Genomic DNA, 26,507 nt, shown 5'->3' on the forward strand with positions numbered 1-26,507 from the left:
TGGTATACTGTAGCAACCAGGAGAATAACCCAGAGATTATTGAAAATAAAAGACGATTAACGAACTCTCTTAGTGACAGTCAAAACAAGGCTGGTAAATAGTCTGATAGCGGCAGGATAATGAGCCCACGATTTATGAAGCACAATCGTGTGCCAATTCCGCTAAAATCGTCTGTTACTCACCGGAAAAATTAGCCAGCAGAAACAAACATGCCTCATTTATCTGCTCTGAAAGAGCCTTCAAATTAGCCCTTTATGGAAAGGTTGGGCAGGATAGGGCATGGTTCTTTTTTCAAGATGCTTGCCATCTTATAGGAAATAAAGGAACACATACAAAAATGATTTTTTTTTTCTCAAAAGAACTCTGGACATGGAAAAGGTCTACCTGAAGATGCCCTTTTTCAGTAAGGTACTCATTCAGGGTTCAAACACTGCTTTAACTCACAGTGCTCAGGCCGCTGAACACAACACGGCAAAACGAACTCAAAATCCAGTAAGAAGGGCTTTTTTTTTTTTTTTTAAAGGTAGCAGCTATTAGAGAATCAGAAAAATAGGCACGTGGAATGAAATGTTGGCTTCAACTGAGCAAGAAGTTTGGTCTGAATATCAGTTTCCGGTGAGATCGGGCTTGTCAATTATTAATCTCTCTGCGGAGGCTTTTCCCCACCTGTCTTTCCAAATCTGCCACAGCATCCGCACGCATGCACCGTGCCGGAAAGGTTTTTCAATTACAGTTTAAGGAAGGATGTGAAGATGACGGTCCAAGCAGAAGATTCCCATATTTGTGATCTGGAAAAGGGCTGGAAATACTCCTGCACTCAAGGGAGATACTCCGTTAAATGGTGAGTCCAAAAAGCTTGGTTTCTGGCCACCAAGTAACCCGGGTGGGGACCAGGATGAGAGATGCTGCGGGGGTGGACAGGGGCGAGGGCGGGCCCACAGGTGTATTCTGCTTGGCTTAAACTCTTTTCAAAATGTGAGCCAAGTTTTCCAATTAGGATATTTCACACGAAAAGCTGGATTTCCAACTCCACTTAAGAAAATAAAATATTTGGCAACTGTGTCATTATCCCATGACAACAGTTAGCTGGAGGTGAGGGGTGGTGGCACAAGCACCCCTACGTTTGCCCCATCCCTGTCACTCCCCGCTGCCCGGGCCCCGCGGCCATCTGAATGTTTACCATTAATGAGTATTTGACACATCTATTCGATTGTCTCTTCCAACTTTAGAGGTTCAGTTGGACTGTAAAAACTCGTGATTCACTAATCTGGATATTTTTCCAATATGCATTTGCTTCTTGAATACGCATACTCAAACTTAGGTTCAAGAAAAAGGAAAACTTTCTACTTTAGAAATCAGATCTGCATAGGATGATGATAATGATAATGATGATGATGATAATAATAAAAATAATAATAAAATGAGGGTTTGACACACACAGATGGGGAGGCAATGAGGCACCTTAAGATTATGGAATTCTAACCGGCTGAAATAAGGTTCCGTGGCTTTCTTTCTCAGGGACACTTGAATTCACAGCTGATGAGAGAACTGGAGAAAAATACTAGCAACATTTTACTAGGTTTTTAAAGCACCTAGGCAAGACGGGTTCTGTGCCACTGAGATACATGGGAAGCAATATTCCTTAACTTCTCCTAGAGGCCACTGACTCACGTAAAACTTCAGGATGGTCTACTATCCGAGTGGTCCTGGAGGGGAATTCCCAGCCAGCCGCAGGGAAGGTTCTGGACAGACAGTGAGCTCCCAGGTAATTACTCAGCCCTCCTCTGAACAAAGACTGGGCTGAACCCCATGCTCTTTAAGACCCGTTTCATTTCGGAAAATATTCTCAATTCCAATTCCACCGCCGCCCAAAGTCATGAAAGCTGAATAATTCAGACCCGTCCCAGCCCTGACCTGGCAGCCCAAGTTAAACAGGAGATGCTATGCTGCAGTTTGTAAGAAAACGATTCGATTTTTTTTTCTCTACTTACTGAGAAATCCACTCTTTGCAGCTTCCCAGCATGCTGTTTAAGTACCACCCCACCCCCGACCCGTGAACACCCAGATTTAAACCCAATCACTGCAGTTGACCAGTCTTGCAAGAACAAAACAGTGTCATCTGTGCCTCACGAGGTAGGAAGGAAGGAAAATTATGTCAGGTGACGGAGGGTCACTTTCCATTCAGACCCTAGAGGCATTTCCTCTAACTTCACGGGGCGTGTGGAGGAAATTCTGATTTAGAGCAGAGATTTTTACTGTAGCCATGGAAAGCAATGACTTTCCACATTAGACACATGTGTGTTGACTCCAAAGCCATTCTCTGGGCTCAGGTGAATGTAATAACGACAGTAATGTTAGCAGGTATGGTTACACAAAAGCATCCTTTCGCTCCGTCAATGCCTGGATGATGTGTCATGACAAACGGTCATGAAAGATGGGTCGGGTGGTTCTTATTCTCCAGAGGAGAGAATGTTTAAGGAACTCGCCGAGGTTGGCAGGCGGAGGCTGTAGGCTCCATGAGGGCAGGACTGTTCTGTCTGTTCTGTTCCGGGACGGACAGCCTCAGCCCAGGGCTGGCCACATTAAAATAGGAGCTCAATAAATGCCTGCCCACCTCGGCAGAGGCCACAACTCAGAATCAAGCTCCTGCCATCTATTTACGGTGGGTTCTCCCCAAAATGCAAACTAAGGGAAAGAAATACAGTCAATTTTAAGGAAATGGAAGTAGAAAGCATGCAGAGTGTGGTCTCAGCCTCATGTCAACAGGGATCCATTTCCAGAAGGGCTGGGAGAGGCTCTGACTGGGCTAGCAGCAGCCCAGCCACCTTCTTCTCGTTGGCATCAGATGACGGACAAAAAGGCATGCTCAGATTCACTCTGGTGTCTAAGACAACACCGCACGCTCTGAAACCTCCCCCTTCACGCTGGTTCAAGCGGAGGAAGTGGAACAAAAGAGAAGCAAGTGTCAAGCTTTGTTCGGGCTTCAAGAAAGGACAACAAAGGGTAGGAAATCTGAAACGAAATCTGAGAATCTGCCCTTAGACGGGGCAGCTGTGCGTGTTTTGTCCCAGCGTGGTGGGAGGAGAGAGGGAGATGGTCTCTGCCCTTCCTGGACATCACTCAGGGCTGTCAGGACCTCACTGTTACTTGCAGGAGGCAGCCCAGAGGGCTCCGGGGAGCTCAGTCGTTGTGAGCGGTATGATGCCATCTTCTGAGGAGTGAAAAGTCAGTGGCGCTCCCCCGGGCCTGCAGCCCCACTAACGCCGGCAAGAGAAAGCGGCGTTCGCAGGATGCAGCTGCCTGCTTGTCAACAGGCTGCGGCAGCGTCACGACAGATCCCAGCCGTCTTTTTAATCCAGAAAAACGAGAACCGCAAAGTCCCGGAGTTGCGCGCCTTCTCGCTTTGTACTGGAATCCAGCTGGCCGCCTCCACCGATGAGCAGCGGTCACATGAGCAAACTGAAATTCCATTCCCCACTGGGGCCAAGGGTGGAATACTTTAACTTCAGCTTTGAAAGGTTCTGCATTACCTGCCACTAGGAAGTCAAAACTACAACACTTTCTGGTTCTTTTTTATGCATTTTTTTTTAGGGGGGAGGTAATTAAGTGTATCAATTTATTTCTTTTAATGGAGGTACTGGAGATTGAACCCAGGACCTCGTGCATGTTAGGCATGCACTCTACCATGGAGCTATACCCTCCCCCACTTTTTTTTTTTTTTAGTGGGGGGAGGTAATTAGGTTTACTTAGTATTTATTTATTCTTAGAGGAGGTACTGGGGACTGAACCCAGGACCTCATGCATGCTGGGCATGACTCTATCACTGAGCTATACCCTCCTCCGCTTTCTGGTTCTTAAGAAGACTTCTTGGGCAAGTTCTTCAAGGCAGCGAACTTTTGCCCCCTCCCCTCCACTCAAATAATCTTATTCATAAAACCTCCCCAGCGATGGAGGGAAGGCCAAGATGTGTAAGAACGCTGATGGCCCCGGAGGTGATCGAGAAAGCACATTCTGACTCTGCATTTCTGTCTCTTACCCATCTCAGGCTAATATTTTTACCAACACCAATGGGGGTGCAGACCGGCTCCGTTTCTTTGGAGTCCAACGTAAAAGAGATGTGTGTCTATCCTTGTAAAAAGAGGGAAGCAAAGATGAGAGACAGGGGTGGGGGTGGGCTTTGCAATGGCTTTAAGATGTCATGCCCCTATTTACAATGTGCCAGCAACTCGAGCATTAAGCCTAAGCTACATGGGCTGGTATTCAGGGCTCCCAGAACCTGACTCCCTTGCTGCTGAACAAACCCCTGGTCAGAAACCCTTTGGTATGTTAACTCCTTCAGCCTTCCCCACCCCCAGCATTTCTACCTCCCCACAGGATCTAACCTCGCAAGGCCAAGGGACCACCCCCAAGGGGGCCCGCCCAGGCCCCAGGAAGAGTTCAGCATCTCTGCCAGCAGCCTGAGGTTGACTGTGACCAGGAGAAGGACTCAGAGCATGGCCTCCAAGGATGTCCAGTGCCCGGCGCTGTCCACAAGCAGAGGCCCCAGGGCGGTTAGCAGGCTGATGGCCCATGGGGCTGCGGTCAGGAGAGCTGGAGCCCAGCCTCTGTGTGGTCGGTAGGCATACATCGCAGGCAGGCATCTTTCCAGCTCCCCTCTGTTTCCTTGAAGCGAGTGCAGAAGTCTAACCTTGGCTAACAAGTGGTCAGTGGTACCCTGGAGTCGTGTCCAGCCTTTCAGAACCAAGTCAACTGTTTCTTCCTTTGAAGAGTCTCCGACCTCCAACCTGACCCACAGCACTGTTCTCCTTTGGCCTTGACTTTTAAGCGACTTGATTGTGAGGTGGGCTTTTACAGAGGCCTGGATCTACCCTGCTCTGCAGGTGAGTTTCCAGAAGTAAAGGGATTTTGATTCTCCTACAAATGGTACCTAAAAGATGACAATGTCTTTGCTGGAGGACATCAAGGGAGTACCCTGGTCAGATTCTCCATTTGTAACCCACCTGGGTTAGGTTACAGGAGCGTTTTTCAACCTGGATTCTGCAGGAGAATCACCTGGGGATCTTTTGAAACAATATTTGATGCCAAGGCCCTACCCCCAGGGCAAATGAATCAGAACTCTTATGGGTTTGGCTCAGGCATTGGGATTGTTTTAAAAACTCCCTGAATGATTCTAATGGCAGCCAGACTTAAAAACAAATACCATTCAAGAAGGACTGATTCTATATGGAGTGAAGAATTCGGCAGGGACACACTTAGGGGTTAGAGATGGGGGCCTGAGTACTGGACAGAGGTGGGCAGGCCTGCAAGCCATGGTTCTCAACTTCGCCTGCTGTTGGGAAGATCAAAGACTGCATTATAACTGAACCTTATTATAAGTGTACACAGGTAGGGTCAAGTCCAACCCAAGTCATCTTCTTATGTGACTCATAAGAAATGGTTCTGGGATGAGGCAGGGATCATAAACAGAAATGGCTCCAAGGCATTAGGTTATTTTGCACATTCTTCCAGAAAGACCATTTTGAGATTAATTTTTTAAGTACAGATTTTACAAGTTCCTATCATTTTAAAGGGTGGAAATGCTCTGCCAATCACCCGGGGGACAATAAACTGAAAGGAAGGTCTGTTTGAAAGATCTGAGCCGCAGGTTTCCTGTGAACGCTGAATTTCTAAAGTGTTTTGACCCCGTGAAGCAAGATGAATAGTAAGTTCAAGGAGACAAATGTGAGAAAGTGTATCTCCCTTCAGATAAACTGGCCCAGAAGTTAACAAGATACACAGTTCCTTTGGTCAGAGTTAACGGTCGTAGATAAGCTTTTCCTTAAGAAAAGCACAAAGCTAAGCAGATAAAAACACGCAGAAAAAGGGTTCGTTGTAAGTCAACACATCCCTGCAACTTAATTTCTCTTCCTGTTCTTTGTGATATTTTTCTTTTTTATTCGATTAAACCCAAATATATATTCAGCACCATCTAGATACCAGGTCCCAGAGAAGACCATTTCTGAAACGTTCAAAATTTGACTATTTTCCTTAGTACCATTACATTTGCCTTAAGAGGAATCAGTATGTAAGAATTACAAGTTTTTAAAGGATTATATCAAAGGTAGTACTCCAGAGGATTTACTATAAAATCCCCTTTAAAGAGAAAGTGCATAAAAAGGTAACCCTGAAATGTATTGCAGTTTGAAGATCATCTCTCCAATTACAATATAAATCCATGAACCCAGTCGTTATTTACAGAAGCTCATCCGTTCTAGGAAACATTTGTGGATGACTGTGGATGGATGCGGTGCAGGAGAAAGAGGTCCCTGTCACGGATGGCGATGAGGTGCCGCTTTAATGCATTTCCTTAACCAAAATGAAGTAAAACGACATCACAACTCAACTTCTCCTTTCAGGTGGTGGGGAAGCAACACTTATGCAGACCAAGCTGCAGCAGGCTGGACCAGACACGAGCTGTGTGTGCTGCCAGCCCGAACCCAGCATCCTCTCCTCGGGGTCATCCTTCACCGCAGCCTTTGATGATGCCACAGTCACCCGAACGGACCTGGCGACTCCTCAAGGTATAACTTCTATCATAGCAAAGCACTTTGACTAAGGATTCGATGTCCATGTGACTCATGTTCTGCCCGTCAAAGCAAGTTCTGCCCTCCCTCCGGATTGACGTTGGTCTTTTCTTTTTTCTTTTTGGGAAAGGTTTATTTATTTAGTTACTTTTGGAGGAGGTACTGGGGATTGAACCCAGGACCTCGTGCACGCTAAGCACACATTCTACCACTTGAGCTATACCCTCCCCCCAGATGTTCATCTTTAAGAAGGACATCCCAGATGGTCCTTGACCTCTGAGCCTGTCTGGGGAAGATGCGTCCTTCCTCCGTAATGACACCCATGCCCCTGACTATATTTGGCACCTCAGAGCTCTGGGAAGGAGCAAACCTACAGGACTGGAGTGAGTGCCACTGGCTTTTAGAAATGGCGACGTCTCACTGTGACAGTGGTGACATAACCCTCAGGAAAGGCAGACCGCACAGTATTAAAAAGAGAAACTGTCCCCACAAGAGAAGGGGAAAGAGAGAAATGACTCATGACACAGGCCGAACTCCAGTAAGACTGGTGGACCAAAACCCTCAGAGAGATGGCTCACAGGCGGGAATTCTCCTAAACGCGGCTTCTCAGGTTCGAGGCAAAGAAGAAGGCCTCTGATGTCAACCCCTCCATCCCCGCTTCTACAGTTCAGCTACAGAAACGGAAAAGCATGACTGGACCCGAGTTTTGATCTTATATTTACTTAGAAAGTAAGCAGTGACGGAATACAGTGACTGAAAGTGGCCGAGCGATGAAAAGACAAATTGGTGACACTCTGTGGTGCCCCATGTGGTTTCGTCTCTCTGGGTCTCCAGCCCCACGTCTGTCCAATGGGACAACTACACCCACCTCAGAGGGCTGCTTCTGAGGTGCCACATGCCACGCAAGTGAGCGTGTTCCACAGGTCACAACGCCCTCTATTAAAAGACGACTGTAGCCACACGTGGTCAATGTATCTTCTTCAGAGTGATCAGACGAGATGTTTCCCACTGGTCTTCTCCCCCTGTCAGTCTTACTGACAGCGCAGTTATTCAGATCACTTCTGTTTTCTGTTTCCCTGGCACTGGTTTTCCATCTGCCTCGACAAGTCAGCGAGTGACTATTCTTCCAACGTTTGCTGTGCTTTTGATTTTCATGGAACAGCTGTTTGAACAATGAAAGATGTTTTCTATGTCCCCAGGAGACCGGCACCAAAGAGGGCTGTGGGCAGAAAGGTTCACTGAAATCAGGCCCTCCCACTGCACCCAAGCTCACAGTGTCCGGAGGCGTATGTGGTTGTCAACCAGCACGGCCCTCAACCACACACTCCCATCAGGGACCAACCAGGACTGCATCTCTGGCCGCCCGGCGTGACTCGGGAGGGGGAGGGGGGTGGACGAGAAGAGACGCCGCACTGATCAGACTTTGCCAAGATTTTTCAGGGGCTTCCTCTGAAAACTCTCCTGAACATAAATTATTTTAGACTACGGGTTCTAATCAAAACAGTACATGGTATCAGAGGTCAGGGATTGTTTGGGGCTTCCTTTTCCAGAATTTAAAGATAAGTGTATAAATAAAGATATACAGGGAAGAACAGAACTGTTTTGACGGGCAGATCACCAGGCATCTAGCATCCAGTCCACTGCTGGACTCCACACAAGTTACAGGCTTAGAGCCGACGGGGTGAAAGGTGATTGTGGCTCCAAGAGTTATTCCACAAGTCAATATTGAACTTAAGAAATTAGATTCCCTCCTGTGCCTTGAAGATACTATACGCATCTCATTTATAAACTGGTAATAGGAAACACTTTTGAGTTTGGCAAAATGCTTCTCTAAGTGCTGAATAAATGTAAGTGATTATATAATTGCCACAAACATCCTCACCAACAGCCTCATCGAAATCTTGGAAGACTGATGTTCTCGGCAGTTTTGAAAGCTAACCGATGGCACATCAAATGAAAAGCCATTCTATTTGTAGTAAGTGCCACAGGATATTGAGACACACATTTCTTCTTTGACCTCCTTTTACCCCATCGATACAGCAGATAGGGCATAGCTAGTCCACATCTATGTGATTTTATGAAGTCTGAGGTTGCTCCAGAATTTCCATCGAGAAGGGTTCATGGGTGATGACTCAGCTGGAAGGGAGGCAGGAGACGTGTCTGGAAACTACGCTGGTCCAGGAACCACACGCGCACCGGTGCCCGGAACGCACCTCAACCCCGGCCGGCCCTGCTGGGGCCTGTGGAGACCATGAGGATGGAGGCCCCCTAAGCATATGAGATGGTTTCCGTCCAGCAGGTAGAAGGCCTTCAGCCCCTCTCCACTGCACCAGCACCCCTCCACTCAACTGCCCCTTCTCCAAGCTTTCCAACACAGGAAATAACCTATGAGTCACAAAATGAAAGGCAGGACTGGCAAAAAAAAAAAAAAAAAAAAAAAAAAGGTCCTAAGTCAGATAGTCAGATAGTACGATTTACTTTATGACTTTTTCTGGGCTCAACAGTCATCACAGGTTGGGCCCTCTACACAAGAGTCCCACAAGCTGATAAATGAATCAAAGGCAGACTGATGGATGGAAAAACAACAGCCGGCAACACCCACGGATGGCAGCTCCCCCAAATTCACAGAAGCTAAAGGTTGAAGACCGAGAGGAACCCTCTACTGTAAAGAGTGATCAGACCGTCCGCAGTTTCCCACGAGCCCGTGGATCTCTCAAACAACACTCCAGGTGGTTATAACTAACCAAGTCGCTTGATGACACACTTGAGGGAAACGTAAGCAGCCTACCAAAAAAAAAAAAAAAAAACCTTATTACCCCCATGTTGGATTTCCAAGCAGAGTCCCTGGCCTTTAGCAATCATGAGTTCCCAATAGCAACAGTCTTTTAGCATGCTAAGTGCAAGGGGGAAGCAGACGGATGGCTCTCCCGCAACGAGCTTTCCTTCCAGGAAGGGAGTTAAGACACACACACACACATCCATCCCCAGGCAGCTTCCAACCATGGCCATCGGAGAGAGAGCCAGGGGACAAACACAGGAAGTCTGACTGCAGACCCAACAGAAGAAGTGGGGTTTGGCCAGGCCTTCTTTCAAAGGAGCGAAGGTGTTGGAGGCCATGAGGAGAGAATGAGAAAGCTTCAAGGAGCAGAGCGGTAACAACACAGAAAAGATGAGTGGAACCAGGGCCTGAGACAGGCACCAGGGCAGAACCGGGGCTGGGGGAGAGGCTGGCCTCCTTCAGACATGCAGTCATCAAAGTGATGCTCGGTCCCATCTGTGCATCCCAGGAGCCAGGGATGCAACCCCGACCTCAAAAGGGATGCGAGGACCATGCAGTCACCTGGGATCCAGGGAGAGGGTCCAGGGAAGGGTTTCCAGCAGGGGCCGCCTATCCAACATGACACCTGGCAGGCAGTTAACTGACGGCAGTGTATGTATGTGGAAGAGGAAAGGGGGCAAGGGGTGTCCATGGGCAGAAGCCAACGAGGAGATCCTTACAGATGACAGAAAAGAAGAGTTCAGACTTGCGCTGCGGTAGCATAATTTCAGAGCAAAAATGAAACCAAATGGTTATGCATTTCCTGTAACGAGGTTCCTATTGTAAATAAGGTCTGATTAAGAGAGTCTAGGTTTTAAGATTTTAAATTTCTTCTGATAAATAAGTTGGGATTTGATGGAACAGGAAGCAGTGTGAGACGTCGGTTGCAATGGAAAGTTTTTTCTGGTTTTTTGTTTTTTTGTTTTTTTTGCCAAGTATAGTTAGGATGTCAAAAACAAACAAACAAAAAAAAACAAAAAAAACCCTTTCCACGGACCGTAGTATTACTGGAGCAAATGCTGAAAATACGCACCTGACTCTGTATTTCCCTTCAAAGACATTCGTGTTTGTTCTGCCAAACCCCCGGCCCCCTAAAATGCCCCGTTTTGACAATGCTATACCTTTGAGAGGCTCATAAGGCCTTTTCACTTCTTTGCACTGTTCTCATATCCTTGTTTCCTTAAAAAGGCTTGAGAAAGCCATGGATCACTCAAAATATTTACCATCGTAGGAGAAAACATGCAGATAAATTTCACCTTGCCTCGTGTTCTCAACACACAGAGGAAATGCAACCGAGGCCCTGGGAAATGTTTAAAAAAAAAAGTGTCTAAGTGAAATCGGAGAGAAGTTGAATGAATAGAGCTACAGTTTCCTGCAGGAAAATACAAGCCACGAAAAACTGAATTTCCCCAAGGAAATACAACACTACGATTACAGACAAACTCTTAGCTTTCTCATTAATGAGCAATCTCTCTAGCCCAGGGAAAATACGATACAGTCAACAAAACCTAATTCTGTGCCCAAAGGTGCGTTGCCGGTGACAGGTCCACCCCCAGCACTGGAAAGCCCATGTGCTATAGGTCACAAGGTTACAAGTTATAAATCAGGCCAGCAAAGTGCTCAGTAAAATGGGTTTTATCCTTCTCCTTTGATTGACAAACACATCTTCATAACATCTGCAAGATCAAGTTCAACTTTCAAACTCCTGAACAGCTCAGAGTCCAGCCCTCTCACTGGATGGTGTGGGAAAACGTGGTCCCAGGTCTGGCCAACGACTTAACCCTCCTCTTTCCACTGCCTGCTCTCTCTGGCACCAAGAGGTACCTTGTGAGAGGTGTACGGACATCCAAGTTTTAGCCCTCACACCCCATACCCCCCTTCACAGCCGTCCCTTTGCCCCCCGGCTCAGGCCCCCAGACCAGCGGCTATGAAGGCCCTCAGGAAGATGGGCCCCAAGATCCTAACAGCTGGTCCACCAAGGCCACCTGAACGGTGAACTTCGGGTTCCCAGTACCTGAAACGTCATCTAGAAAAGGGGGAGGACTCTGGACTCAGAGGCCCACAGTCTCCTCACCCCACAGACAGGGGCCTGGTCAGAGAATAAAAGCAGCGCCCTCTAAAACCCAAGCCAGAGGCTCCATTTGCCCGTATACTAGGCCCATCTTTCAGCTGAGCTGAAAAAACTGGGGGGGGGGGGGATAGAAAAAATACATCAGAAAAGAGAAAACATATATAAAATAAAGAGCAGCGTGTCCTGACAGCAGGCAGCTTCTCCAGGTACAAACTCACCCATCACAGGCACCTGCCCTGCGCTAAATCCACCCTAATGATCCAAAGCTTTGGTCCTGCCAACAACATACAGACACTAGGGAGCCCTAAGGACCTGAGCAGAGATGCTACATTGACCACAGGCGAGGAGACAGTTGCTTCGTGTTCACGGCCAAGACCTAAAAGTAAAAGGCAAGTCCCTTTGGGAGGAGAAGAGTATTAACCACCTAGACGCTTTCCAGTGCGTTGGACCTCAAAAGTCAAACCACCCCTCTTCGTTATGCTAGATAAAGTCTACTTTTTCTGTCCTCACCAGCAGTAGTCTGAAGTCTGTGCACAGATCCTGGTCCTGCACGCCTGGAATCTGGGGTGGACAATACACATCTCTAAAGACTCTGCGGGTCCAAATGGTATAAATGGCCAAAGCTCAGGTCACCCGTGGTGGGTCCCGCCACCAAGACCCCACTGTCAGACTAGGCACAGTAGAGATTGCCTGGGCAAAGAGACCACCCCATCTGGATTTTCTGTAGTACACCGACATTCAGATCAGAGGCAGATTGTGCAAGCAAAGCACATCCTGATCTCAGGGGCACTGGATGGATGCTGGATGGTTAAAGTTCCCCCTTTCTGAATGTGATGCCCCTTTATCCATGTTCTGTGGAAATCAGCTACATCATGCCATGCAGTAGCCAGGAAGTACGTTTCTCCTTCGCCCTCTTTTAAACTGTTTCGGGTGGTTTGCGTCACACCTATATAGTACCCATGCGGCTCGTCAGCAGACAGCGGCTGCCCCAGGGCCGCACTTCCCTTAGACCAACCCTGCTTCACTGCTTATAAACCAAAACAGAAGACCCTGATGAAAAAAGAAACTTCAAAGCTAAATTTAGATTTCAGCATTTCATTTTTTAATGAACACAGCCTTCGAGAAGGAGTGGGGGAAGCAAAATCAGTATTTATTGGAAATTGGAAGTCTTTGGCAAACCTTTTAAAAAGTTTTGCCAATGGCTCTGAATGTCCTCCACTAACTCAAAATGCTTAAAGGGGCTGGATGAAAACGTCTAGCATCTTTCCACCGTGTTTGTCAGAGGTCGAAGCATCGTTTTCCATAGCTCATCGGGATAAAAGAACCAATTACATAGTATAAAACAGCCAAATTGCCTATTGAGATCAGAGCCAAAACTATTCTCCCTGAAAGTACAGATTCTACCATTCAGACCAAATGCCCAATACACAGTGACTGCCTGGTGGCTAAAAGGCTCCACTGGGTGAGACCACCTCCAGGAGGGTGAAGTCGAGGCTCAGCTCATCATCTCCTGGGCACTAAGTGATGTGCCAGGCGCCGGGGGAGACCCTGGAGACAGAGAAATGAGTCAGACAAACCCATTGCCTTTGAGAAAATTAAAGGCCTAACGGGCAAGAGTCATGTAAAGATACCATTCCGCCTTGCTATTGTTAACATGCCAAAAGAGAGGCCTGGGGAGGGAACCTTCAGTGCCCCCCAAGGCATTCAAAGCAGGTTTCCTTGAGAAGATGACCCTTAAGTGAAGACTTAGAACAGGAGTTTAAATGATCCCAGTAGCAGGAGTTCCACGCAGACAGCAGCACGGACAAGGCAGAGCTGCCCAAACCCCCAGGGTGAGCACGCAGGGTGAGGGGTCTGGACCAGAAAGTGTGCATGTGAGGCTGAAGAATCAGTCACTGGGGACCTTGTTAGGGCTGGTTAAGGAGTTAGTAATAATAGTGGACACTGATATTTACTGAACATACACTACCTTTAATATGTGGGCATGATGCTAAGCACTTTGAAGCATTATTTGATTTAATCCTCACCCTAACACCTTAATCCCCATTTCACAGATGAGGGCCCTGAGGGGTAGGGAAGCAAAGAAGCTGTAACAGGCTACACAGCCAGGAAGCAGAGATGGGTCTGGAACCCAGGATGGCCTGAATCCACAGTGTGTCCCCTTCCCTCTTCTACCTCCATCCAGCCTCCCTCAAAGGAAAGACTGGATGGACACACTGGACCGATCTTGCCAGCTACAGGATGGAGAAGTGAGGTGGCCCAACTGGGGGCCTGGAACAAGGTAGGTATAGAAAAGATCAATGGAAACACATGTGCACAGGGACAGTGGGGGACTGGGAAGAAACAGCACGCACCCCCTCCCCCGACAGCAAACTCAGCAACAGAGTGGGCTTCTGACAAAGGGGTCCAGGGTCCCTAGTGCTTCCAAGCACACAGGGTTAAAATCTGCATCCTTCCCTCTGCCTCAACACGCTCCCACATGTTAGACTCAGTGGAAGCAAAGACTTGTTCACTTGGATGCTGTCTCCAGGTCTAAGCCTCCTGCCTGGTGATGTTCTAAACATACTGAGGAAAAGGAAGAATGAGTGACGGCCACAGTGGCACCAATGAAGTGTCAGTCTTTTTTTTTCCTTGAATTTTTTTGTTTTGTCTTTTTTTTTTTTTTTTTTTGAGGGGAAGGGTAATTAGTTTTATTTATTTTAATGAAGGTACTGTGGATTGAACCCAGGGCCTCGTGCATGCTAAGCACACACTCTACCACTGAGCTATACCCTCCTCCCCTCTTGAACTATCATTCTTAATTGGAAAAATAAACAGTTAAAAAAAGAAAAGATTTAAAAACTGTGCTGATAACTGAAATAGAGAACATTTTGCAGGTGTGCTGACTCCACAGACAGCAAGGAGGACTCATCATTTCGAGGTGGGGCGCTGCCTTGGAAAAAAGGCCAGGAATCCAAACATGGTGAGTGTCTGATACCAACCATAACTGGTTGCAAATAAGATGTCAGTCATGGAAGTGGCCCAAAGGTAAAAACGTGCTTTCTGGGAGCGAAAGCAAACAGACCAAAGACCACATTGTAGGCCCAGTGATTTCCAGTCTCTGACCCCGACAAAATCAGCAGTGATTTGGGGAAAGAAGTTTTATCTGTCTGACACTTTTAACAACATTGAGTCTTCAACAAGAATCTCTTGTGAGGCGTCTGCAAAGTAAAAGCCATATTTTTCAGATCTGAAGAGTTTTCAGACATTACAGTTCTCCCCCAAAGAATAATTACTTAATTTGGGGCACTTAGGAAGAGTGAACCTACTGAGTCAAAAACAAAAACTAAAAAACTTTTAAGTCTGTGTCGTAGTGAAGTTTGCTCTTACACTCAAATCCTTTGCCCACGTGTCAATATACTAAACTAAATGGAAGATGGGTTTTTTAGGTAATGTAAGAGGTGGCTGTAAACAATCCTATTTCCTCTTACCTTATCACACATTAGTTCAACCATTTTGAGGCTTTAATTCCATAAAAATATGAGATCTGTGGGTTTTGTAGCACTGTTTAAAAGCCTAAATAAAAAGCCACTTGGCCTTTAAGCTAATTGTTTAAAAGTGTGTGTGTAGATGAACTGAAACTGAACTACTGAGTCTGGAATTTGCAACTCATAAATCTTATCCTTGTAAACAAAACCTAACAAAATCAGGGCCCACTAATTTCCTTCTTTCGTAATCTGAAACAAAAGTTGTAATGATTTTTAATGTACACAAAACTAAGGGTTTTTTTTTAACCCTTGCTTATTTATTAGCAAACTCTAACTCCGTTTTTAAGAGTTTGGGATATAGAGACAGTTGAACATTCTGGTACTGCAATGTAAGAAAACATCCAAGAAGGAAAAAAGAAAAGAAAACATTCAAGAAGGACACAGTGGGATTTTATTCAACTGAAGGACTCAAATTTGTGTTAGGATTTTTTGTTTACAAGAACGTTTCTTCCTCATTCCATTAAAAACGTCCATCTCCATGTCCCCTTCAACATAAAACATGATTTTAAAAAGCTCTCAGTCCACTTCAAGTACTCCGAAAGGTCCCATGGGGAACATGATGCCTATTTCTTCTAGACAAAAACCAAAGGTAAGTCTGCCCACGGCCCTCCAATGATGTGGGCTCTCAGAGACTCCTCCTTTCATCGCAAATCCTCTCCAAGTCACCAAAGGGGAGGAGAGGGGCAGAAGATGTCAAAGACGAAGGGAATGTAAACTTATCCATATCTCACCACATCATCCCACAGATGAGGAGACTGAGGCCCAGCACCGTCCAAACACTCAAGTTACCAGACCCCAGAGGCAAATACTCAGTTATGCAGATCAGAGCTGCAAAATTTCTTTCAAGGTCTCAGGGGTTCAATACGTTCCATAACAAATCCTTAAGAGCTGAATTCCTGCCTTTTCCCCTCTCAAAACCCTCTAAAGGTCAAGATCAGGTGGGCAGGGGAGCCACGGTTTTAACCCTTCCGTTTCCACCACACATGCCTGCAGAGACCCTTCCAGGCCGGAAGGCGGGGTTGTCCTGCTCCAGGCAATCGTGCCCGGGACCTGGCACCTGGCACCTAGCGGGCACTCAGTAAATACTCCGCTTCCACCTGACAAGCCCCACTCCCTGCTCCATCCACGCCAGTCGGCAGCGGAGCCAGACAACTTTCCTTTGGAAGTCGCTGCTTTTCTTGAAACTTTGGTACAGTAACTCCGGGCCAAGTCGCTGGCTCGGGGAGGCCTGTGGCCCTCGGCAGGAGCTGAGGAAGGGGTCCCCTGCCATTTCGGGGCGGCTGGGCCATCCCGGGTGGGGACCCAGGTGTGCCCGCCGCTTGGAGGCCGCTCGGGCCGCGGCTCCTGCCTGCGCGGATCACCAACTTCTCAAACTTCCCTTTCCGGGGGTGGGGGTGCCCGGGACGCGGCGGGCACTGCGCCTTTCCTGCCCGCGCAAAGGGGGCCCCGCGCCCCCGGCCACTCTCCCGGAGACCTGCAAAGAAAAACGCACCCGTCCCCGCGTGGGGCAGGGGGCGCCGGGGCGCGGGCCGCGGGGCCACGTCCCGGCTTCCGCCCGCGCCCGCCGCCGGGGCCGACTGTCAGCGCAAGCCCGGCCGGGACCCGCGGACCCCGGCGCCGCGCCGGGGCTGGGGGCCACTCACCCGACTTGGGAACGTGCGGCGGGATGGTGCTGGCGATGCGCGTCCACAGGACGACGTGCAGCAGCCACAGGCCCCCGAGCAGCCCCCGGCCCATGGCAGCCCCCGCCGCTCGGCATAGACCGGCCCGCGCGCGCCCGCGGCGCCTCCGCGCCGCGCCCTGGGGACCCCGCGCCGGGCGCCGGGCAGCGGTGCGGCCAGATGTGGCGCCGGCCGGCCGCGCGGAGGGGCCCCGGCGGCCGAGGGGAGCTGCGCGGGAGGCCGGCCCGGGCCCGGCGGGTGCGCGCGCGGCGTGTCGTCGGTCCCGGCGCGCGAGTGACTCACGACTTCACCCGGGCGCCGCGGGGGAAACAGGAAACTCCTCGCCAACAGCTGGGCAGGACCTCTCGCCGCCCCGGAGCCTTCTCCCTGGGCTCGGCTCCCAGCCCTCGCCCTCCCTCGCAGCTGCCAATCACGTCCCCGGGACCGGCCCCCCTCCGAGGACGGCGCTGGCAAACTTTCAGCGGCCCCTCGCCGCCCTCGCGAGTTCCTGACTGTTTCCTGAGCGGAGGACGAAGCGCACGCGTTTGAGAAAGTCACCGAACCCCTGAACGTAGAAAGTGGCCGCGCTTGCCCCCGCACCCAAAGCAGCACCCTCCCTCTCCCCCTCCCTCCCGCGTATTCTTAGCGCCTCACGGCAGTGTTGGCAAACGCCAAGTGGCGAGCCAAGCGTGGAGATGCTAAAACCTGAGTCGTGGGCTCGTTTTTTTCAAATAAAACGGTAAGTATTGCCCGCTTAAATCTTGGTTTCGGTTGTCCACACACACACACACCCTGTCCCCGCGGTGAAATGTTTTTCTTACTGGAGGTGGAAATCCGGAAGTTTGTTCTCAGACTTGAATGTGCCTGTGGACCACCTGAAAGTCTTGCTAAAACGCGGATTCTGATTCAGAACCCAAGAAGCAGCATTTCTGAAGAGCTCGGGTGGAGCCCCAAAGCCCTTTCTTCCTGCGGGTGACTCAGTGAGCAGTTGTAAAGGATTAAGGCATCCCACGAGGATGATGGCGGGAAGTGTTATCTTAAGAGTGTTATCAGGTGTGAAGGAGCCCCCTTTGCTCTTTCCCATGCATCTTGGTTGGATAATGACTTAACGTGCGCACCCTACTTCCAGCCCCCAAAGACTTAGATTTCGTACAGCCCTGTGGTCAAGACATCTTCCAGCAGGTTACACAATAAACTCCTTTATCTGAGAGAAAGCTTGTTTGCAGAGGCAGGTGGCCAGGCTTACTGGGAATAATGGCAAATAGCACTCCCAGTCCATCTAAGAGCTCTTTTGCTTGATCCTGGAACCTTAAGTCTTGTGATCATTGTCCCAACCCAGCGCCGACGCTTCCTCTCAATGGGTCCTTTAGGAAAAGACCACTTCCTAGTTCTTGAATTTAGGAGGCAGGAAGTGCGGTGAAATCACCAGGGCTGGGCATCTTCCTTCCCACCGACAGCCTTGACAAAAGCCACTTGAGTGATGGAGGAAAGTTGAGTTCAGAATCTCTTTCTCGCCGTTTCCGCTACAGCCACTGCCCGTGCCATGGCCATGCCTCCTGCAGGATGTCTCCCAACCACTCATCCCCAGTCAGGGCCTGTTTCCTAGGCCTTTTTAATCAATTTCGCTAGTCAGAGCTAAAGTCAGCTTTTCAAATGCAACCCTGATTATACCAGCCCTTCTGTTAAAAATCATGTGATGGCTTCCTGCTGCTCTTGAGAAAGAAGATAGAAACCAGATCCTTTAACTGCCATCAGGCCCCCTCCTCTCTTGCAGCCTTCCCCTTGGGCTTCTCTTCTGCTGAGAGCCTGTCCAGATTTCTAGAAGGTACCCCTGGGTGCCTCCCGCACAGAGCCGTCCCCCGGGTAACTTCGCTGCCTCTGGCCTTCCTTGTCTCTTCACCCAGTGCACTCCTGGTCCCCCTTGGGTGAATCTGACTTCCTTGATGGGCAAGCTTTCTCTGAGTAGACATTTTATTATAGCTTCTCTTGGCACCATATGCCTCTCCTTTTTTAATACTTTCTACAGCTGTAGTTTTATAACAATCTGCGTCATTCTTTCCTTTCCCTTCTCCCAGATGAAGTCCAAATTTCTTGAGGACAGAGATCTTTTCCTCTACTCACTTTTGTACCCCCAGGACCTAGCACATAGTAGGTGTTTACTAGATACTGGTTGGATGAATGAACGAAGGAGATAATCAAGATTTGGAAGAAAATTGTAGCTAATCATTCTCATTATTTAATAACTCAGGAAAAGGCATTCTATTACCTAATAAATGGAGATATAAACAGGCTAGATTTTAGCTGAGTAGGATATCACTATGACTACCTTTTCTTCAAAGTGGAGAAGTATGTGGTTTGGTTTTGTTTTTCCTTTTTTTCTAAATACACCCAAGTTCCTCTGGGCAGTATACATACACTTCTTTACTCCCTAGAACACACCGAGGCAAATAAATGCCCAGTTGGTACCAAAGGCCTTCTTTTCTGTATTTACTGCAAAGACAGATGTGTTACATTGTTAAGGCCACAGGTGTGAGGTATTTGATTCCATGGTGGAATATTTAACTGAGGGACTCTGTCATCAGACAGGACTAATGTTGATTTTAATTTCGTTTGCCTTTAACATTTCTGATTTAATCCTCAATCTCCCGTGAAATTGAGAGTCTGAATTCAGCACTGCCAAGTGCAAACTCGGCTTTTAGAAAGCATCACAAAGAAATCAGAGACACGAAAACTCATGCAGATCACAGTTTGACGAACAAATGGGAGGATTATTCCAGTTACTTTGGGGAAGGGGCTGAGATTCTCAGGAATCAGGCAACCGTCCGCTTTTTGACCTTTTATGGTCAGCCTGGGAACTGTCATGGCACCTGTGGGAGTGCCATTCACCATGTTAATATTACAATGAGCATATAATGAAGCTCAAGGTTTACTGGGAGTCAAATCTCCCCCCATCTGGGGCCTCAGGGTCTACTGGGAGTTGACTCTTCTGCCATCTTGGTGTTAACTGCTGTGTCATTCCTTGAATGGCCGTGCCCTGGCCCCTTCCTTCCTGTTTCGTTGTGAAGCAGACCAGTAGTGAATTTGTGAGGGACACCCAACCCTTCAGGTCATCCAGGATGCCAGCTCCTCCAGGAAACATTTTGTGGTTCCTCCAGCCTAGTGTGATCCCTTCACTCCCCGAGGGAAAACCCAGGAACATTTAACTTATTTAACCTATATTTTTATGTTTGTCCCATGCTGACGTGGAGTGTGCTATTGTTACTCACTTACTTTTTTGAAATTCTGCCCCAGCAATTGCAAAGTCCTTGAAAACCCAGATTGTTTTTTCAACTTGAACGCCACTCCGTGCCCTACAGTATTTACTGTGTGTTTCTTGTCTTCGATGGAGGAAAAATTAAAATCTCTTTCCCTAATCCATTTCCTTGTTTTCTATTCTGCACAGGTATTAATAGAAACTGCAGTTGGGCCACATGTTTACAGAAAGCACAAATAGTTGCTTTTGGAAAAAACATAAGAACACACAGAGAAAAAGCTGCGTGAAGTCACAAGAAGAAGGCAGCCGTCTGCAAGACAAGTAGAGAGGCCTCAGGAGAAACCAGACCTGCTGACACCTTGACCTTGGACGTGCAGCCTCTGAAACGGTAAGAAGTAATTTCTGTTGTTTAAGCCGCGGAATCTGCGGTGTTTCGCCATGGCAGCCCCAGCAAACCAGCCCGCCGCCTTCTTACATGCTTATCTGGCAGTTCTTTCTCAATATCTTTACAGGTTTGCTTTCTTCCACTCATTGGTCAGTGCTTGTGCTCACCCACTTTGTTCTCTGCCTCTCCTCTCACTCCTCCTGGGGGCCACATCTGCTTCTGCGGCTTCACTGAGATATGATGATTCCAAATCTAATTGCCAAGCTCTGATTTCTCCCCTACGCTACAGTTGTTCCAGTTGTCTACTCAGCTCTTTTCATGGATGTTCCACTGGTACCACAGGCTCATTAAGCTTAAATTGGACTCCAGAATATCTGCCCCTGGGTACACTCCCCATATCAAAAAAAAAAGAGGCTCTATCTCCAATGGGTAACCCAAGCCAGAAACATAAAAACCATCTCTGAATTTGCCTCTCTCTTACCCTCCAGAACTAACTAGGCATTAGGGTCTATTATTACCGAGTCCAGGTTCATACTGCTCACCACTCGACAGGCCAGTAAATTGGTAGACGAGGTGGTGGGGCAAGGATTAGCGACTTTATTCAGAAAGCCAGCAGACTAGAAGTTGGGGGACTAATATCCCAGAGAACCATCTTCCCCATTCAGGCTCCTTTTATACTAAAAAAGGAGAAGATGTGGTTGTTGCAGACTTCTTGGTGCTGGGATCTTTTGTTCTTGCAGCTGTGTGAGTAGGTCCAGTCACAATGTCCCTGTAAACCTCCAACCAGACAAATGCTATTCTCTGTTCTGCAACTTTTTATCTCTATATGAATGGGAAAGTGTTATACCCTTAAAGGTCAGACCCTCGAGAATGAGCTGTCCTGTGTATTTCAGGCTCTAGGTGACATTCTTTTACAAAAGGTGCAGAACCAGCGTGACTCAGCACAGAGGCAGAGCCAAAGGAACAGGTGTAATATGGAGTCAGCTCTGTTCTTTCCTCTTACACAGTTACTTCCTAAATATCTGTTGAGTCTGCTTGTTCTCATGGCCAGCAGTGACATTTTAGTGCTGTCTCTTATTTCACGTAGTAATACATCAGTTTCCTGATCTTCATACCTGAGTCTCACCCTTCCTACTCCATCCTTCATGGCTGCCACAATGTTCCCCTCTAGAAATAACAACCACATTAAAAATGATCCAGTGGCTTCCCATTGCCTTCAGGCTACGATATCAACCTACTCTCCATCCATTCATTCACTCAACCAGCATCTGATTCTCTACTGTGACCCAAATACCAGGTTAAGCACCGAAGATATGAGGACTCAGAGAACGTAATCCGAGCCTTAACTGAAGGGCATTCATTAGGCTTTGTTTATGATCTAATGTGAAACATAGATACGTAAACAGATAACATTGGTAAATCTGATAATAGGATTGTCACAATGATGATGAGCTCGGGGTGCTACGGAAGCAGGCCCCAGAGGCCATTAACCCAGCCTGAGAGTCAGAGAAGTGGGGGGGGGAATGCCTTTTGAGCTGTATCTTGAAGGATGGTCAGGTGAAGGCGGGAGGAAGGATGTAATGGATACGCAGATCGGCCGTGTAAAGACAAGATGTGTGAGCTTGGAGTGGGTAAGAAAATGCACAGATTTCAGATGGCCTGGAGTAGAAATTGGAGAGGATTTTAGATTGGGTGTTTTGGCTCCAGTTCAGCTTCCCCCTCCCCGGAATTCATGGTCTTTGCCTTGTGTCTGTGTAGTTCCTCCCACTGGAATCAGGGTTCTCATTCAGCAAATACTAGCATGGGGGTCTTTATCAGGGTGGGTGAGAGATGAGGAGGATAATAGAGCTGTAACTTAGATTTAATAGAGTGTAAATGCTACATAAATAGCTGTAAATACAATGTAAATGCTATGTGAATAGTTGCTGGCAGCTTGGGAGAATTCAAGTGTTGCTTTCTAGAACTTTCTGGAATTTTTTTATGTCCTTTTCGTCTGTGATTGGTTGAAATCCTCAGATGTGGGATCTGTGGATGCAGAGGGCCGACTGCACTTGCTTCCTTGGAGATGCTGTGCAACTTCACTCTCATTTTGACGTTATTTTCCAAGCTCCAAAATTATTCAACTGAGTAAATAGCTATTAACCAAATTACAAGACTTGAAAGTTAGAAACTTAATCAAACAGAAGTTATTACTTTAATCACAGCGAACTGTTCTAATGGTTCGTTTCACAAAAGTACAAACTCACTTAACAGTACAAGTTCAATGGCTTGAAAAAAATATATATATATATAGAGACAGAGTGAATTTATTTAGTTGGTGTCAGAGAAATGATAGTGACCATTTTAAGAGCTACATTGAATTTATCCTTTGAATCCATGGTATTACACAGCTCTGAACAGGTAATGTGCATGTGTGCTAATTAGAACCAATGAATATGGTGAGATTTTCTGGTAAAAACTTTGTAGTCTAGTTAAAAATAGGTATTTGGATGGTAATGGTAGCATTTAGGAAGCTTTTATCAAAAGACTCTACTTTTTGCCACTACTTAAGCCATCTTTTTTTGCTGCTGTTTTTTTGTTTCATTTTGTTTAATGGAGGTACTGGGGATGGAACCCAGGACCTCGTGAATGTTAAGCATGTACTCACCACTGAGCTATACCTCCTGTCCCCTACCTGAGCCGTCTCTTATCTTTGATCAAGTCCAGAGGGTTTGTTACTTGACAGAAAGGAGGTCAGAAATGAATTTTCAGGGATGAAATAACTGGTGTGCAGGATTTGTAGACTGGCTCGAAGGAGTGGAGCTCCGGGCCTAACCCAGTACCCCGTGTTCAGTCACTGTGGGAGCTTCTGACCCTTGATCTCAGATTAACTGAATTCTACTGCTAGAAAATTGTCGATTTCCTGGAGTGACTGTTTCCTGCAAAATACTTTCAGAATATCTGAAAGGACCCAGAGCAAAGTCTGCATCTTCCCACAGAGGAAGTCGATGCTGGTTTGTTAGTAAATGTTTGTGCATGGAGCAGAAGTCAGTCTGAGACCATCTTTCTTTGCTTAGTGTTCCCTGGTAGGGGGAAGGTAGTTCTCGCCCCTTTCTAGCTCCCCTCGTCTACCAAAGGTAACCAAATATTCGCCAATGACAAACTGGTCAGTTCCCAGCCGTGCTATAAACACAGAAACTTTAAATTAATGGCTAGGAACGACTGCAGAGACTGTTTCGAAACAAAACCCTTAGCCTGCGTGTATCGGGTGAAGAATTCCCAGTGTGCTACGTGCTCCTACATAATCATCTGGACAATCCTCGGAGGTTATTAATGATTAACGTGCTGAATCATGGGGAAAGCACGAGCCCCTGGTGCTGCAGGCATTTCAAAGGGCTGCCTCCTTCCTGAGGTTGCCAGTGGACTCACTGGTTCCTGCCCGTTTAGAATTACCAAGGTAAATGCTTATCTCGAAGTCTCAGTGACATTACAGCCTCTGCCCTGTGGGGTCACACCCCACCTAAAGGCTATCGGAATGCCACCAGTTCTATGGGATTTCACAGGAAGTCGTTCCAAGCGGCTGCCTTTGAAATTTATCATTAACCATTCTGTCTCCACGCCCAAAACAAACTCTTGCAAAACAATGCAAACATTGAGCTCTTTTCGCAATACTTAATGTTCTGTTTGCCTGATTTACCTTTTATTATGGTCTACTTTTTTCATCTCAGCCGTCTACTCCCATGAAATGTCTCTGCCTCTTCTCTGGCAAACACCCATGTTCTCCAGGACATTTTTCTCTGACTAAGAAAACTAGATTATGGTTTTACTGCAGAACTTCTATACGTTTTCAAATCAGGTCCTCTGCCTAGATACTTTTTCAGAAAGATAACAATTCTGTACAGAAAATTCTACTTCTGAGTGAAGGGTAGCGGCTTTAGTCAGACCTAAAAAATAATATTGGTGTAGCATTTTTCAATTGGCAAAGGGTTTCTTGTAAAAGCCACCTGATGGAAGGCAGGCAGGAATTATTATTAGAATTACCAAGGTAAATGCTTATCCATTCAACAGATGAAGAAATTGAGATTCCAAGATATCAGTGGCTTGTCCAAGGCTCCACATCCAGTCTGAGCCAGTGAGACAGGAGGGAAGGGGGCAGGGCACAGCCAGTCAAGGAATGACACAGCAATTAGCACCAAGATGGTGGGAGATTCAACTCCCAGTAGACCTTGAGCTTCATTATACACTCATTGTAATACATTGTAATACACAGCTCACACCTGACTCTGGCTCTGGTCCCTTACCTCAAGCCCCACCTCGACCAAGGTGATAGCTGCCAGCACACGCTTGGGGAAGACATGACCTGTGCTCACTGCAGATTCAGCCCTCCTACCAAAGCCACTGGGCACATGCAGATTGTATAGGGACATTCCAAAGCATGGATGCTCCTTCAAGATCAGATTCAATAACTGTTTCACCTAATTTCATAGAGTCAGGGAAAGTTAAGTAAAATGAGAAGATAGAGAAATTTCTTTCAAATGAAAGAAAAAGGGAAAAAAAAAACCTTGGGGAAAAAACAGTAATGAAACAGATGATTTACCAGTTAGAGTTCAAAACATTAGTAATTAGAATGCTAACTGAACTTGGGAAAAGAATAGATGAACACAGTGAAGATTTTAACAAGGAACTAGAAAATACGAAAAGAACCAGTCAGAACAATACAATACGATAAATGAAATTAGAAAAAAAAAAACATCTAGCAGGAATTAACAGCAGAATAGATGTACAGAGGAATGCATAAGTGATCTGGAAGATAGAATAATGGAAATTACCCAATCAGAACTGCAAAAAAGGAAAACAAATTTTAAAAATGAGGACAATTTAAGGAACTTCTGGACAACATCAAGCATACTTACATTCACATGATGGGGGTCCCAGAAGAAAAAGAAAGGGAGAAAGGGGTTAAAAATATATTCGATGAAACTATGGCTGAAAACTTCCTAACCCTGAAGAAGGAAACAGATATCCAGGTACAGGAATATTTTTTTTTTGGGATCTGTCTCCTAAGGCAAAGAAAACAAAAGAAAAAATAAACAAATGGGACCTAGTTAAACTAAAAAGCTTTTGCACAGCAAAGAACACCATCAACAAAATGAAAACGCAACCAGCTGAAGTGGAAAAATATTTGCAAATGATAAGGGGTTAATATCTAAATAAATATAAGGGGTTAATATCAAAAATATATAAACAACTCGAAGTCAAAAGAAAAGAACCCAATTTTAAAAATTGGCAGAAGATCTGAATAGACATTATTTCTAAAGAAGGCATACAAACGGCCAACAGGCCCATGAAAAGATGCTCAATATCATGAATCATCAGAGAAATGCAAATTAAAACCACAGTGAGATACCACGTCATACCTGTCAGAACGGCCATCATCAAAAAGACCGCAGATAACAAATACTGACGAGGATGTGGAGAAAAAGGACCCCTAGTTCACTTTTGATGGGGATGTAAATTGCTGCAGCCATTATGGAAACTGGCATGGAGGTTCATAAAACTAAAAATAGAGCTATCATATGATTCAGTGATTCCACTCTTGGGTATATATTCAAAGAAAACAAAAATGCTGATTCAAGAAGATGCATGCACCCCAATATTCTTGGTAGCGTTATTTACAACAGCCAAGATATGAAACAACCTAAGCGTCCATCAACTGATGACTGGATAAAGAAAAAGTGTATATATACAGTGGAATATTACTCAGCCTTAAAAAAGAATAAAATTTTGCCATTTGCAACAACTATGAATGGACCAGGATGGTATTATGCTTAGTGAAATAAATCAGAGAAAGACAAATTATGATATTATCAGGTATACTTGAAATCTAAAAAATGAGACAAACAATTGAATATAACAAAACAGAAACAGACTCACAGATACAGAGAACAAACTAATGGTTACCAGTGGGGACAGGGAACGGGGAGGGACAAGATGGGGGACAGGATTAAGAGGTACAAACTACTACGTATAAAATAAATAAGCTATAATGATATATTGTACAACACAAGGGATATGGCTAATATTTTACAATAACTTTAAAAATGGGGTATAATCTATAAAATACTGGATCACTCTGCTGTACACCTGAAACTAATATATTATAAATCAACTACAGTTCAACAAAAAAGGAAACTGCATACATACATAACTGAGTGCATTTATGCTCATTCACTCTGTGAAGTGAAACCAA

The 26,507-nt window shown here is 46.5% G+C and overlaps 1 protein-coding gene across 1 annotated transcript in view; it reads right to left on the reverse strand.

The window, feature by feature from the left end:
• The window catches only part of TGFBR2 (transforming growth factor beta receptor 2), a 54,071-nt gene extending 37,290 nt beyond the window's left edge, over window positions 1-16,781 (reverse strand). The window contains exon 1 of the mRNA XM_064496810.1: window positions 16,623-16,781. Within this exon, the coding sequence (XP_064352880.1) occupies window positions 16,623-16,716 (94 nt within the window). The 5' untranslated portion in view covers window positions 16,717-16,781. The remainder of the gene's footprint in view (window positions 1-16,622) is intronic.
• Between the last annotated feature and the right edge of the window lie 9,726 nt (window positions 16,782-26,507).

This window comes from Camelus dromedarius, chromosome 17, assembly GCF_036321535.1.
Source record: "Camelus dromedarius isolate mCamDro1 chromosome 17, mCamDro1.pat, whole genome shotgun sequence".
NCBI classification, from domain to species: domain Eukaryota; kingdom Metazoa; phylum Chordata; class Mammalia; order Artiodactyla; family Camelidae; genus Camelus; species Camelus dromedarius.